The 14,942-nt window shown below is 54.2% G+C and overlaps 1 protein-coding gene across 1 annotated transcript; it reads right to left on the reverse strand.

Moving 5' to 3' along the window:
• Positions 1-2,775: 2,775 nt before the first annotated feature.
• On the reverse strand, positions 2,776-9,794 carry LOC101539695 (caspase-6-like). The gene is made up of 6 exons (XM_012933670.2): positions 9,766-9,794; positions 9,196-9,342; positions 8,192-8,268; positions 7,097-7,272; positions 4,783-4,939; positions 2,776-3,014 (listed from the first exon to the last, which is right to left on the reverse strand). The coding sequence occupies exons 1-6, from the start codon at positions 9,792-9,794 to the stop codon at positions 2,776-2,778; spliced, it is 825 nt and encodes a 274-aa protein (XP_012789124.2).
• Between the last annotated feature and the right edge of the window lie 5,148 nt (positions 9,795-14,942).

Below are 14,942 nucleotides of genomic sequence, written 5' to 3' on the forward strand. Positions count from 1 at the left end.
CAGGAAGGGTATCTTATGTTGATTTTGCTACCTGGCTGGGTGTAGCCTAGAGGGAAGGTGGGAGAGACAAGTAGGAGGAGAGACTAGAGAAGCAAGAGGGGCTGCAGTTGATCCAGAGAGAGGCCAAGCTGGGGGTGTGGGAGATGAGAAAGATGGAAGATTGAATTAACGGTAACTAATCAGCAACCAGCTTGGTCCTCGTTCTTCTCTTGCCGGTCCTTGGCCAATGGCCATCCCGATCCGCCCAGACACAGCGGTTCCAGAGCACTGAGCGCGGGCAGTGAGACAGAGCCGCCTGGAGAGCCCGCAAGTGCACACGCCCGTCGGCGTGCCTTAGTCTTATACATGCCAGAACTGAGGCTTTTGTTTTTCTTTTTTCAGACCTTGGGGCCAGAGCGGTAATACCACGTGCAGGGCGTTTGCCTCGCACACAGCTGCCCTGGTTCGATGCAGGGCATCCCATGTGGCCACCGGGATCCAGCACGAGGCAGAGGGAAAGTTCCTCCAACAGACACACAGGCCAGTGAGGCACCCGAGGGGGCGGGTTGGGGGGAGGGTTCTAGCACCAGGAAGGCCTCCCCCAGGCCTGCGCGTTGGCCAGGCGGCTTTTGCGCATCCTGAGCCCTGGGAGCCCCGACGTCACCCGCCTCTCTCCTTCCTCCGCAGACCCAGGACGCCCTCAGCCACCTGCACCACTGCCAGCGCCTGCAGGAGCAGCGGCCGTCAGAGGGAAAGGGCTCGGGATCTCCCCCGGAGGTGTCCGCTTGACTCTCCCTCGGGTCTCTGTCTGTTACTAATGATTTTTAAACGCTTACACAGCACAGGTTTCTGGGTTTCTCCTGAGGGGTGTGGGTTGTGGCTCCCGGCCAGAGAGGAATCGCAAATGGTCAGTGGGTTCTCCTGCTCCTGCTGGCGCCCACTCCTGAGCGCGACCCACCCTCGTCTGAGCTGGCACAGGGGAGCGGAGCCGAGGCTGCTCCTGGAGCCGGGAGCCGGGACTCGGCGTTTATTCTGCCCGGGACAGGCGCTGGGCACCTCAACCAGCACTGTCGACCAAACCCTCAGCCCACCACACAGCGGGGTGAAAGGGCTTGGTTTATTTTCCCCTCTGAACTTTTAAATAGTCGCCTGTGGAGCAGGGTGACAGACACTGGCGCAGGTCAGACCCGACCTTGCAGAGCGGCTCAGAAGTGAAGCCTCGCAAGGGGGAGTGTCCGGGCAAAGTGGGCCAGAACAGGCTGTGAGCCAGCACCGGTGTTTGCCTTGAGCCTCCCTCAGCCTCCTGGACACAAGAGCCCCAGACACAGAAACCGTCACTTGTAGGATTACATAGCTTCAGGTAGTTTAGGTTTATTGGATTACTCCCGTCACAGTGCTCCCACTCCTCTGTGTTTATTTGTAGCTTCTTTCTTAGTGTTCTGTTGCCTTGTATATAATGTCTTTCTCTTCTCCTTGAGTCCTTTGCATAGTTTATTCAGAGCAAGTCCTTTTTGTATGGACAAAGAAAGACATTTAACTGGCTTTGAATATTACTAATTCCCGGGCATCTGCTTTCTTGACTGTAGCCTTGGTTGCCCTCAGTTCCTAGCCCTCTAAAAGGCAGGGTCCCAACGGGGGACGAGACGGACCCAGGGCAAGCAGTAAGTTATGTGCTACCCTGGCATCGAGATGGGCCTGGCCAAAGTGCCTCATTCTTAACTATAAGTTAAGAGTCTGATCATGGACAAGTGCTGTCATGATCTTAAAGTAATGACGAGACTAGGACCCTGCTAGGGATAGGAAAGACTAATCTGGCCTGGGCACTGTAGTCTGAGATTGAGATGACCCCAGGAGAGCAATTCTAAAAGTTTAATGCATCTCTTGCTATGCCCATACAAAACGATTAATATTATGAATGCTCATATGTTTGTTGGACAAGGAGAGGAGAAACACAACCATGGGATTTGATCATTGATGGGTCCTGCTGAAAGAGTATCTGTCCTAGAGAATAGGTGTTCTGCTATTGTTATTGCACCTTTTAAGCTTGAATTGTTACATTGTAGATTCGGGGCTCTGGCTCAGCCTAGTCTTTGGGATGTAGATTTCAGGTGCTGCCTAGTTTGTAATTGACAATGTAGATTTCCTGTGGCAGCCCAGCCCAGTCTTTTGTATCCGAGTGCTTTTCAGCCCAAGGAAGGCTTCTGTTTTGGTTTTGTATCTTCTTTCCGGAGGCCTAGATTACTGGCCTGCAGATACAAGAGAATAATGTTGCCTCAATGTTCTTCCTGTAAGAAATTTTGGTGCCTTTGGTGACGTCAATGTATTGCGCCATGAACAAAAAGGGGTTCTGAGAGAGAGACATGGGGAAGGAGAGGCTAGAGAGGAGCGGAGTAGATCCAGAGAAAGGCCTGGAGAGAGACTGGAGCTGGGAGTGTGGGAAATGGAAGTTTAAATATTGAATAAAAAGTAACAAGTCAGCAACCACTAGTCTTCGTTCATCATTCTGGGCGAGCTTCAGTGACCCAAGTTCTAAACTGGCAACGCATGAAGGGATAAGGAGAAGCACAAACTCCAAATTGTTTCAGAAGTCATAAGCTTTTATAAGAAATTTTATAACATGGGGAGAGTAATTTTGTGATTTACTATCAAAATCAAACATTACAAATGTTCGTTAATCTTAGCCAAAACCCCTTACCATGATTCAAGCTGCTGTACCATGTGATTGGCCCTCGCGTATGCAAGAGATAAATGAGGAGTCATTTCAAGGACAGACATGGAAGGATGAAGCCGTGGCCCTCACTGGGGCTTGGGCAGGAAGTGCAGCTTCTTGGTGAGCATGGAGGCGAAGCAGGGGATCTGCTTCTTGCCCTTGGCTCCTTGGACGTTGCTGTCGACCACTTGGCGCCGACACATCATCCGGTTGACCAGCGTGAGCAGCTCCGTGATCTCCAGGGTCGTGCCAAACCTCCCCAGCACCTCACACAGATCCTGGATGTACCACGAGCCGTCCCGAGTATTCCGGTGCGAGAAATACCCTGAAGAGGCAAAGCACAGGGTCATGGTCGGGGGATGAAAATTCGAGGGGCTCCTTGGAGATGGTCAGAAGCGTCCCCGGACTGTTATCAAAGGCGAGAAGGGACTTGTTCAAAACAGTGACGCTAGGTGCATCTGGACTACCGCCGAGAGCCGGGCAGGGGGGCCCTGCCTCAGGAAGGGGTCCAGGAAATGGCGGAGAGGCTGAGCTTGGGCACGTCACCCTGGGCCCAGCCGTCAGCTGTTGTTAAGGACTCTGGGACGGCATCACCTTAGCAGTGCCCCGGTCTGAAGCAGACCCCGGAGACTTGACACCCAACAGCCCCCCACACTGCTGGCCACAGCGTGCTGACACAGACACCACCCAAGGGCCGATCAGGCCTGGGACAATCCAACAGGGGCGAGGTCTCGCTCACTCCGCTGAAGCCCAGGCACAGGAACATTCGCATGCGAGGGGCCCCAAAGGGAGAGAAATCTGGGGAGAAACCTCAGAACCCGGAGGTCCCCGACAGCAGCACGTCCCATGGGCGGACGGCAACCCTCCACGCTGGCCTGCGGGGAATTAAGACGCTTCCAGGCAGGAATCCTCACGTTTCAATTCTGACAACCTTCCTGCAGAGCGTTTGCTAGGCAGGCCAGAGGAATTCAGCCTTACAGGAAATCATAATCTTAAGTTCAAGTGGGAAACAAAGTGTCGCTCGTGATGATGCAGTTCAATCTATGTTTGCCATTTGCAGTGCCGCTCATGAAGGTCAATCAGAAAACTACAGCAGCCAAGGCCAGAAGAGGAAAAGGTGGGGAGTGAACTGGTGCTTTGCAAATGAGTTCAACATTGTTTTCTGAACCTCATGGCAATCATAAAGCAAACTGAACCTCAATATTACCTGTCAGTTGATCGCTTTAGATGCAAATGGACTAACTCCAGAATTAACACCCTAAAGGGAACTAGAGAGCAGATGGAAGAAGAAACATGCAGAAACAGCAGAGACCACGGGGACAGTAAGAGCTACATCTCTGAGAATACAGACTCGGAAAACATTTTGCAAGGCTGATCGGGGGAGGGGAAGCACAAATCAGAACTGAAAGCGAAAGTGAGGTGACCCAGATGGGGAAACATCTACAGGCTGAGAACTGGGAGAGTGATGAAAGGAACCGGAAGCCCAAGGCCATCCCAGGGCTCACATAGTCATGTCTGAAGTCAGCCCAGCACTATCAAAGGAGTCCCTGAAGATCTGCCACGGGGCAGCCTCAGGGGTGGTTGGGAGAACTGGAGTAAGGGTGGTGATATTGGGTTTGGAAGACTGAATGCCCGTAACAAATCATCATGAACAAGTTGGTAAAGCACAGCATTTATATAAGTCATACGGGAAATTTTATTTTTACATAGTGTATTTCTAATTCAGTGCTCCACACAGGATCTGCTATATTACTAGCCTTACTAAACCGACAGTCTCCCACCCACACAACAGCATCTGGAAAGCTCCCAGGATGTATTCGATATGCCAACAACAGTAACAACTAGTCTCACAATTTGTTGTGAAACGTTACGGGGTGCCCGCTCAACCTAATCCATGAATGACAGGACAGTGCTACAGTGCTACCTATGTCAGTAAGCAGTACATCACGTACAGAATAAATAGTGCATCAGTACTGCATCAAAACACAGGCACCAACGGCCCCCGTGGCTGTGGCCAGTGCCCAGCGGGGAGCCTCATCCTGATGACGCTCAGGGCCCCCAGGCGAAGCCAGAGACCCCCCCAGCCCACTCACCTTCGGCCACCGAGTAGCACATGAGGAAGTCGGCCCCGGCAGGCAGTGTGTACACAGACGCCGAGTCCACCTGGGTCTCGTTGCTGTCGAGCTGGCGGGTCGCGTCCACCTCCTCCATGGGCTGGGCAGGCTCGTCGAGCTTGTCACCACGACACGCCTACGACACAGGCAGGAGCGGGGCTGATGGGGGCCCACTGATGCCGGCGTGGCTCTGAGGGACCCAGGGCCACCTGGGGAAGCGCACGGCCCTCTGACTCACGGACAGCCCGAGAACCGCCATGTGGCCCCGACAGGTCAAGAGAGAAACGCTATGGGCACCCTTGAGCTCAGCAAATGCCACCGACGGACAGTTTCGGAGCTTCGGAATTTCTTTTGAATCATCTAGGGTGTAAAACCAGGCCGAGATGTCCCCGGAGGAACCACGAGAAGACAAGTGGTGATGCAATAAGCAAAGGGTCATTATTGACGAGCTGGAGGTAGGGCTCTCGCCGGCTCACCCACACAGCGGAAGGCTTCTTGGAATGAGCGGCCCTGTGTCTCAAAAGTGAGGAGCTTTTATACCATAGCATTATGTAACAGGGACTTTCCACAGACCACCCTGGGCCGAGGTCTGAGGGCCTTTCCACTACTTGTACTTAGCTGACTGGTTCTCAGTTGGAGTTGCTAAGGGTTGTGTAAGACTTCCATCAGTTCCATAGTGGTGATAAAGGGTTATTCCCCACCTACATCTGATTGGTTAGATACTGGGGACTTCCCTGTCTGTATCTGATTGGTAACCCTTAGTTGACTCTGCTGGCTCTCTCACTTCGGGGAAATCATGGCTCAATTCCAGGTATCTGCGCTCACTTCCAGGAATTCTGGAAGCAAAACCGAGGCCTTGCTTCTTCCAGCTTCTTTGCGAGCCTGTCATGGTACTACCCTTGCCTCTCTATCTCTCTAGGGAGGCTGCTCAGGGGCCTGCTCCAACCCTCTCAGCTCAAACGAAGGGCAATGCATTCCCAGGCCCAACATGTGTCCTGCCCACTTGTTCCAAAGAGCAACAATCTAGAATGTTCCATTTAGCGTTAGAGAGACCAGAATAGAGGTGGCCAGCGAGGACCCTAGGCTCGGGTGGTCTCACTCTCTGGCTTCCATGGGGTTAAAGACGGAGACTCTTTTGCATCACTAATCATCAGGGAGATGCAAATCAAAACAACCATGAAATACCACCTCACACCACAGAGACTGGCACACATCCAAAAGAACAAAAGCAACCACTGTTGGAGGGGATGTGGGGAGAAAGGGACCCTTCTACACTGCTGGTGGGAATGCCAACTGGTCCAACCCCTTGGAAAACAATATGGACGCTTCTCAAAAAATTAGAAATTGACCTTCCATTTGATCCAGCAATGCCACTTCTGGGAATATATCCAGGAGAAACAAAGAAGTATAGTCAAAATGACATCATCGCAGCACTATTTACAATAGCCAGAATCTGGAAAAAAAACCGAGTGCCTGAGAACAGACGACTGGTTAAAGAAACTTTGGTACATCTATACAATGGAATACTATGCAGCTGTTAGAAAGGATGAAGTCATGAACTTTGCATATAAGTGGATCAACATGGAAAGTATCATGCTAAGTGAAATGAGCCAGAAAGAGAAAGATAGAAACATAGAAAGATCGCACTCATCTGTGGAATATAGAACAACAGAGTACAGGACTAATTCCCAAGAATGGTAGTATATAATACCAGGAGGTTGGCTCCATAAATTTAAAGCTAGCCTCACATGCTGGGGGAAAGTAATCCCAGACAGAGAAGGGAACACCAAGTAATATGTTACTGGAGATCCTACACAGGAAGGTAGATGCGTGCTGAAAGTAGACTAGAGACTGAACAGGATGACCACTCAATACCCCTATTGCAAACCACAATACCCAAAAGGAAAGAGAGATGTAAAATTGGAATGCCTTGCCACAGAGGCGGAGTGGGGTGGGGGATGAGACTGGGGGTTGGGAGGGATACTGGGTTCATTGGTGGTGGAGAATGGACACTGGTGGAGGGATGGGCTCTCGAACATTGCATGAGGGAAAAACAAGAACAAAAATGTGTGAATATGTAACTGTACCCTCACTGTGACTCACTAATTAAAAATAAATAAATAAGTTAATTTAAAAAAAGACAGAGACTCTTTAAGGATTCTTCCTAGGACAGGGTGGTATTATGCCCAGGGTTCAAGAGGCAACTCTCAGGGACGGCATGCCAAAGCATCTCAGCGCATTGAGAAGTCTCTCTGGAGACTGTCAGTGCCCTCAGGGTCGCTGGCCGTCTCACCTGAATGATGAAGATCTTGGGCTTGCCCACCAGGCTCCTACACTTGTCGCCTTTGAAGAAGTCTGTCAGCATGGAAATTTCCACCATAGCATCGTAGGCATAAAGGTAATTGCCTTCGCCATGGGTCAGGAAAACACAGAGAAAGCAGTCGGCGTCGACGTGGCTGTCGATTGACGCTGACGTTCAGGGAGAAACAAGTGCTCGTTAGCTCTACCTGAGTCCAGTCAGCACACCCCGTGCTCCCCCAGGCCCTCCAGGAGTGAATCCTGAGCACAGAGCCAGGAGTAATCCCTGATCACTGTGCCAAAATAAACCAACCAACAAAAAACCCAGAATAATGACAAAAACTAAAAGGATCATGGTGGCCATACCTCAGGTCCCAAAACTGTCACCGAGAATACAGTAATGAGAGATCACATTCATTCATGTGACTTTTATGTGCTTACTCTCCGCTAAACTAGAAATTAAACTATTGCAGCCGTGTCTGAACTGGAAAAAAATAGAATGCAAGGTTTCATGCGGGGCGTCTCCTATGGGAGCCCTGTTCAAGGGCCCAGTGATTTTGGCAGTCAGAGCTTTTTAGTCATCTGCTGCTTAGAATACTCTGGAAAGAGCCTTTTTGTTTTTATTTGGTAACTCCGGTGAGTGCTCAGCGTCCAGAAGAGAATCCAAGGCTCAGAGCACGACCGTCTCCACAGACGGATAAAAGCAGGCAGAGAGGGGCCGAGGTCTGAAGGGGCTTCGTGATGTCAGAATCCCAAGATCCCACAGGCAGGGCCTGTAGGCAGCTGCCTATCCATGCCCAGCCCTGGCCAATTGAATGCCATGAAGGCACTGGGATGTGGTCAGTCGTGTCCTCCTGACCGATGGTCATGAAGCAGCCTCAGCATTCCCGTCCGGAGAGGCAGGCCAGCCGGGCGTGTACTGGACCTAAGTCAGCACTGGGGGCCAAAGGCTTTGCAAGGGTCCCTGACATGGAGGGGAAACCCCCTGCCCGGGGCCCGGGTAAGCTGGCGACAGACTCAGACCGTCCGGCTTGTCTTTCCAGAGAGGCCAGGCTGGGCTCTCGCCCCAGACTGGAGGGCATCCACCTACCTTCATGCATCTTGTGTAGTACATCATTCGCTTTGAGGTTGTCATAGCAAATCACCTCGAAACCTAGTTCCTGAAACCTGGGGAGCAACAGAAAGGGAAGTTGGGGGCCACGCGAGTCGCCCCACAGCCCAGCTGGACCGAGGGCTGGACGCCCACTTATAGGACACACAAGCTGACCCTCCAGGTCAGAGCCGTGGTACAGCAGGTGGGGCCCACCTCCATGGCCACCCAGAGGGCCCCCCGAGCCCCAGCAGGAAGCCCTGGGCACAGCTGGGCGCCCCCCAAGCCAGATCAAACACACCGATTTTCCCCTTGGGACAAACAGATGCCCAATGAGACGCTGAGGGTTTTCCATGCTCATCCCAATCCTCTGGGGTTTCTCCCGGCTCAAGTGCCGCCCTCGCGGTGCAGAAACGTTTCTGACAACGCGTTAGACTGCGGACGTGCTGGCACAGGCCAGAATCCACTCTGGCGCCCTCGCTTGCTTTGTGTTTCTTAGGGGCGCACCCAGCCAGGTGGTAGAGGGGGAGCGACAGCTGGTGCAAAACTCAGGCGCTGCTTGAGAGGGCCAGTGCGACAGCCGAGTGACTAGGACGCCCGCCTTGCACAGGGCCAACCCAAGCTCAGTCCCAGAGACCCCACAGGGTCCCCCACGCACCACTCGGGGTGGTTCCTGTGTGAGAACCAGGCTCACCAGGTGAGCCCCCCACCTGCAAAAAAAAAAACCCAACATTCAGTGTTTAAAACCAAATATGATCATTCTGCAGACGTGGGGAAGGCACCTCCTTGGCCTCTGGGGGCCTGGGGACCCCACCAGTGAGTCTTGACCAGCGGGCCACAGGGGTCAGTGCCAAGACCTCAAGTGATACTCAGGGAAGCTGTGCGGGACCGCGGGACGCCGAAGCCAGCACAGGTGAGGGGCATCGCCCCAGCTGGTGTCTGAGCTCCCAGCCTCCCGGCAACCCTACGGGAGGACTCGGCCCACGGGCACCCAGACACGGTACCTGCGACAGAGATTATCCCGGTCTGCAAAGGTGCCCTGGCGGTCACGCAGGTCCAGGAGACTGTCGAACCGCTCGAAGTTGAAGATCAAAGCGAGTCCTCGCCTCTTGTGGTTCATTTTGTACTTTTCTTCTGGAACCATCATGTCACTGTGCACGTTTAAAGCAAATGGTCACTTGGTCCTCAAGGAGCTTCAGGGGCAAGGACAGCCTCACCCGGGCGTCCCAACACGTTCCCTCACGGCAGGCAGAGTTCCAGGCGGGCTGAGGGGCTCCCCAGGCCCCCAAAAGTGAGGCATGGACCAAGTTAGCTCTGGAGGGTCTGCTCCAGCCGCAGGTCAGGCCGGCAGAGCCAGTGCTGGAGTCCTGACCCTCCCCGCACCCCCAATTCCCGCTCCCGCAACGCCTACGTCTCCCCCTTCTCCAAATTGCCACCCGTCACTCGGATCTGAGCTCAAATCCTTTCCAAGTGGGGGCAGCGAGGAGACTACAGGGCAACTGGCTGCCCCGTGCTAGCCCTGATGCTCACAGCCCAGCTCCCCTGGGCAGAGACCGGGAAGGAACACGTCTCACCTCCCGGGGACGGCGATTATTTCCGTCATGTTCAGCTCATTTATTCGGATAGAATCAACCGTGGTGGTAATTTGACTCTGGCTGACAGCTGTAAAAAAAAAAAAAAAAAAACAAGGAAAAATAAAAGGGTTCCACAGGGTTCCCACTCCCACCCGCTAAGGCCCTTCTTTAGGGAAACAGAGAACCCGAGTGGCTGGCTGGGACGGGGGAAGGGGAGTTCCCATCCCTCCACACGCCCCCTCCTGCCCCTGCCTCCGCCAGAACCATTAATAAGAACGGGAGAAACGCTGAGGCCGTCCACTCAGAAAATCCGGGGTGCCGTGACGAGCCCCCAAGGGAACCATGACAAGTGACAAGTTGAGTGACAAGGTCCCAAGGTGGGAAATGACCCAAGGCAGAGGGAGCCCTTCCGGGGCCTAGACTCGGGGCGTCAGTGATGGGTCTCATGGGGCTGAAGAGGGCCCGTGACAGGCTCCACTCTAAGGCCGAAACTCAGCAGGCCTAAGTCTCGGTTCCCCGCATCAGAAAGTCCCGACTCCTCAGGAAACAGTGTCACCCCGGGCAGGTAAACCGCCCCGGGGCAGCAGCCTACCAGAGTCGGGGCCTGGGCAGTGGCACCGGCCAGCAGAGAGGGCCGAGGGAGTGGAGTCTCGGGACTGGACGGGGACCAAGAATTAGACACAAAGTGTTGGGCCCTGAGGTCAGGGGATGGGACAGATCCCAGGATGGGACACACACTGCCAATTCCTAGGGAAAAGGCGGTTCTGTAACCAAAGCCTACATAAGCTGCTTAGAGTTCGGGGTCAGGGTCCTTTGTCCAGAACTCACTGCGTTGGGTGAGACTCGGACCCTAGGCTGAGCTAGCAAGAAAGGGGCCTTGGTTTGCAGCCTCAGGCTGTCTGGTCAACGTGCAAGCAGGACTCCCTCCCGGGACCTGACAGTCTAGGAACGCGCCCGCTCAGCTCCTTTCCCGGCGGAGGGACAGTCCTCACCTCACAGCTGGCAGGGAGAAATGAGTCAACACCGCAGGAGAGTGAGAAGCGCCTCTGGGGAAGGTGCCCAGCGGCCAGGGCCGGTCCTGCCCCTCCCGGGCCCTCGCGGCCCCACCAGCAGCTATAGCCTGTCCCTCCTCCCCCGCCCCAGCCCGGTCCCCTGCGGCCAGCCTGCCCAGTGAATCCCCCCTCAGACGCGTCCTCTCACAGGCCCCCAGCCCAGGTGGCACACGTCCCTCCGCACACACCACATGGCACCGTCTCCTAGGACCCTACCCACGGCCCCTGTCTTCCCCACCATCACGGGTGTCCCTCTCCACGGCCTCCTTCCTCACCCATTGCTCTTGGCGAAGTCCCTTCCTCCGGCCCCGCACTCTGTGCTCTCAAGCTGACGTCCGGGCTTCCTCTCCACACGGCGCTGCCTGATTTATACTGTCCACACACCCTGGGCTGCTGCCGAGGCCACTCCCACATCACGCCCCATCACGGGCACACCCAGGACTCCAGGTCCAGTGCTGGGAGAGACCAGGGTGAGGGGGGGGGGCGGCAGGGCCAAAGTGCCGTTCACCAAACTCACCCCAGTCCTAGACCCTCCGGATGTGCTCAGTGAAATGTGCGTCCTAGATTAAAGAGACTTTCCCGGGTCAGAGCTTTGCTATTAGGGACAAGTCCAACAGCGCTTAGAGTAACCCGGACTCCCACCTGCCACACACATGCCCCAGCCCTGAGCTGACGCCCTGCCCCCCACTTTCCTGTCCCCAGGGAGGAGCGAGAGTTCTCAGGAACAGAGAGTTGTGTGCTCAGGTTGTCTCAAATACCACCTTCCATCGGTGATCAGAATTTCAGGTGAGGGTCACTTCCAAGGAACTGCGGAGAATTAGATTAAAATGATATTCCAGTGGCCAGAGAGCCAAGACAGGGGGCAGGGCACCTGCGCCACACGCGGCTGACCCGGGTTTGACCCTGGCATGTCATATCGTTGCCTGAGCACCCGTGGGGATGATTCCTAAGTACTGGCCGCCAACCCCAGCCTGGCAGGCTCTGCCTGGACGAACGTCCCCTCTGTCCAGCTGACGTTTCCCTCAGCGATTTCTGACCCAGAAGTTCTGGTTCAAACAACAAGCCTTTCATGCACAGCGCCCAGACGAGTTTGGGGCTGTTATACCGTCAGTCAGCTGGCCCTGGGACACCCCGGCCCTTCAGCTCACAAACAAAAAATGCAAGAATTGAGGTTTTTGTTTTGCTTTGTTCAAATCTTGGGGCCAGAGGTAGTACAGCCTGCAGGGCATTAGCCTCGCACACAGCCGCCCTGGCTCTATGCCCAGCATCCCATGTGGCCCCCGGACCCCAGCACGAGGCAGAGGGAAAGTTCCTCCAACTGACACACCTGCCAGTGAGGCACCCGAGGGGGCACCCAGGAAAGCCTCCCCCAGGCCTGCGCGTTGGCCAGGCGGCTTTTGCACATCCTGAGCCCTGGGAGCCCCGACGTCACCCGATTCTCTCCTTTCTCCGCAGACCCAGGACGCCCTCAGCCACCTGCGCCACTGCCAGCGCCTGCAGGAGCTGTGCTGTCAGCGGGAAATGGTTCACGATCACCCCCGGAGGTGTCCGCTTGACTCTTCCACCAGTATCTCTCTGTTACTAATAATTTTTTAATTGTTTTTTAGAATTTTATTGAAACACTGTGAGATAGTTATAAGCTTTCATGTTTGGGTTACAATCTCACAATGATCAAACACCCATCCCTCCACCAGTGCACATTCCCCACCACCAATATCCCCGGTATACCTCCTTTTGCCACCCTCCCCTGCCTCCATGGCAGACAATATTCCCTATACTCTCTCTCTCTGCTTTTGGGCATTCTATTTGGGCTTGCAATACAGACACTGAGAGGTCTTCATGTTTGGTCCATTATCTACTTTGGCACACATCTCCCAACCCGACTGATTCCTCCAGTCATCATTTTCTTAGTGATCCCTTCTCTATTCCATCTGCCTTCTCCCCTCCACTCATGAAGCAGTCTTCCAGCTATGGGGCAATCCTCCTGGCCCTTGTATCTACTATCCTTGGGTGTCAGCCTCATGTCATGTTATTCTACACAAATGAGTGCAGTCCTTCTATGTTTGTCTCTGTCTTTCTGACTCATTTCACTTAGCATGATACTCTCCATGTCTATCCATTTCTAAGCAAATTTCATGACTTCATCTCTCTCTCATAAGAGCTGCATAGTATTCCACTGTGTAGATGTATCAAAGTTTCTTTTCTTTTTTACTTTCAAACATAATAATGCATATTTTATTTATTTATTTTAAAAATATTTTTATTGAGTCACCATGTAGAATGTTACAAAGTTTTCAGGTTTAAGTTTCAGTTATACAATGCTCAAACGCACAGGTTTCTTGGTTTCACATGAGAGCTTGGTTTCCAGTCAGATCTTTCCTGTTAGGGAGAAGTCCAACAGTACTTAGAGTAACCCGGACTACAACCTGCCACATACGTTCCCCAGCCCTGAGATGACGCCCTGCCCCCACTTTCCTGTCTCCAGGGAGGGCCGACAGTTCTCAGAAACAGAGAGTTGTGTGCTCAGGTTTTCTCAAATACCGACTACTGCATTGGTGATCACAATTTCAGGTGAGGGTCACTTCCAAGGAAATCCGGAGAATTCGATTCAAATGATATTCCAGGGGCCAGAGACCAGCACAGCAGGCAGGACACTTGCGCTATACACGGCTGACCCGGGTTTGACCCTGGCATCCCATAGAGTTGCCTGAGCACCCGAGGGAAGGATTCCTGAGTGCTGGCCGCCAACCCCAGCCTGGCAGGCTCTGTCCAGTGATGCCTACGCAGCACAGAACCTGACTTGATGTTTCCCTTAGCGATTTCTAAGCGGTGTGGCCCCGACACATCGAGAGGAACATGGTGTGGCCACGCTGGAGTTTCAGCAAAAGCCGCTGAAGGACAAGCGCTGGAGCTTCGGAATTTCCTTTGAATTATTTAGGGTGTAAAACCGGGCCGACATCTCCCCAGAGGAACCACACGAAGACAAGTGGCGATGCAACTCCCACTTTCATAGACGTGTCCTGTGATAGCTGGATGAAAGCCCCCACCCACCCGCCACCACACCACTGCGCCAGGGTGCCCTTTCCCGTGAACGACATTCGTTAGCTCACACATGGGCAGGAGAGTGACAAGCGCCTCTGGGCACGGGTGCCCCAGGGCCAGGGCCGTTCCTGCCCCACACCGGGCACTCACAGGGCAGCCCTGCCCTGAACCTCACATCCTGTCCCTCCCCCGCCTGGTCCCCTACTGCCAGCGCCCAGTGAATCCCCTACCCGCACACCTGCTCCTCAGACGTGGCCTCCGACAGGCCCCCACACCTGTCCTAAGGTGGCCGCTCCTGCCACTCAGGTGGGCCCCGGGATGCAGCGTCTCATGGGCGTCCCCTCTCCATGGCGGCTCTAGGCAGACCTCTCCAGGACTCTTTCCCGCCCCCCATCTCTTCCTCACCCATTCTGCCCTGCCTGGGGGTGTTCTCCACACACTGTACACTGCAGCTTGGCTGTGGACACACCACACCCTCTACAGTCAGGCACGCAACTTCGGGCCCAGAGCTGAGAGTCAATGAAGTGGGATTGGGGAGGCAGGGTCAACATGCCAGTCACCAAACTCACCCGAGTCCTAGGCCCTCCGGATTTGCTTTGTGAAACGTGTGTACTAGATTGAAGAGACACTCCCATGTCAGAGCTTTGCTGTTTGGGAGAAGTTCAACTGTGCTTAGAGTTTCCCGGGCCCGCACCTGCCACATAGGTGCCCCAACCCTGAGCTGACGCCCTGCCCCTCGCTTTCCTGACTTTAGGGAGGAGCGACTGTTCTCAGGAACAGAGAGTTGTGTGCTCAGGTTATCTCAAATACCGGCTTCCGCGTTCGTGATCAGAATTTCAGGTGAGGGTCACTTCCAAGGAACTCCGGAGAATTAGATTAAAATGATATTCCAGGGGCCAGAGACCAGCACAGCGGGCAGGGCACCTGCGTTACACGCGGCTGACCCGGGTTTGACCCTGGCATCCCATAGAGTTGCCTGAGCACCAACGGGAATGATTCCGAGAGCGGGCCGCCAACCCCAGCCGGCAGGCTCTGCCAGATGAACGTCCCCTCTGTCCAGCTGACGTTTCCCTCAGCAATTTC

This window comes from Sorex araneus, chromosome 6 (assembly GCF_027595985.1).
Source record: "Sorex araneus isolate mSorAra2 chromosome 6, mSorAra2.pri, whole genome shotgun sequence".
NCBI classification, from domain to species: Eukaryota; Metazoa; Chordata; class Mammalia; order Eulipotyphla; family Soricidae; genus Sorex; species Sorex araneus.

What these genes read in the sequence shown, in the direction of transcription:
- LOC101539695 (XM_012933670.2), bottom strand. Translation starts at nt 9,794, where the DNA reads ATGACGGAAATAATCGCCGTCCCCGGGAG. An exon ending in CGGGATAATCTCTGTCGCAG is followed by an intron (nt 8,269 to 9,195) that starts GTACCGTGTCTG and finishes GTTGCTCCCCAG; the next exon opens with GTTTCAGGAACTAGGTTTCG. An exon ending in GTGCTACTCGGTGGCCGAAG is followed by an intron (nt 3,015 to 4,782) that starts GTGAGTGGGCTG and finishes TTGCCTCTTCAG; the next exon opens with GGTATTTCTCGCACCGGAAT.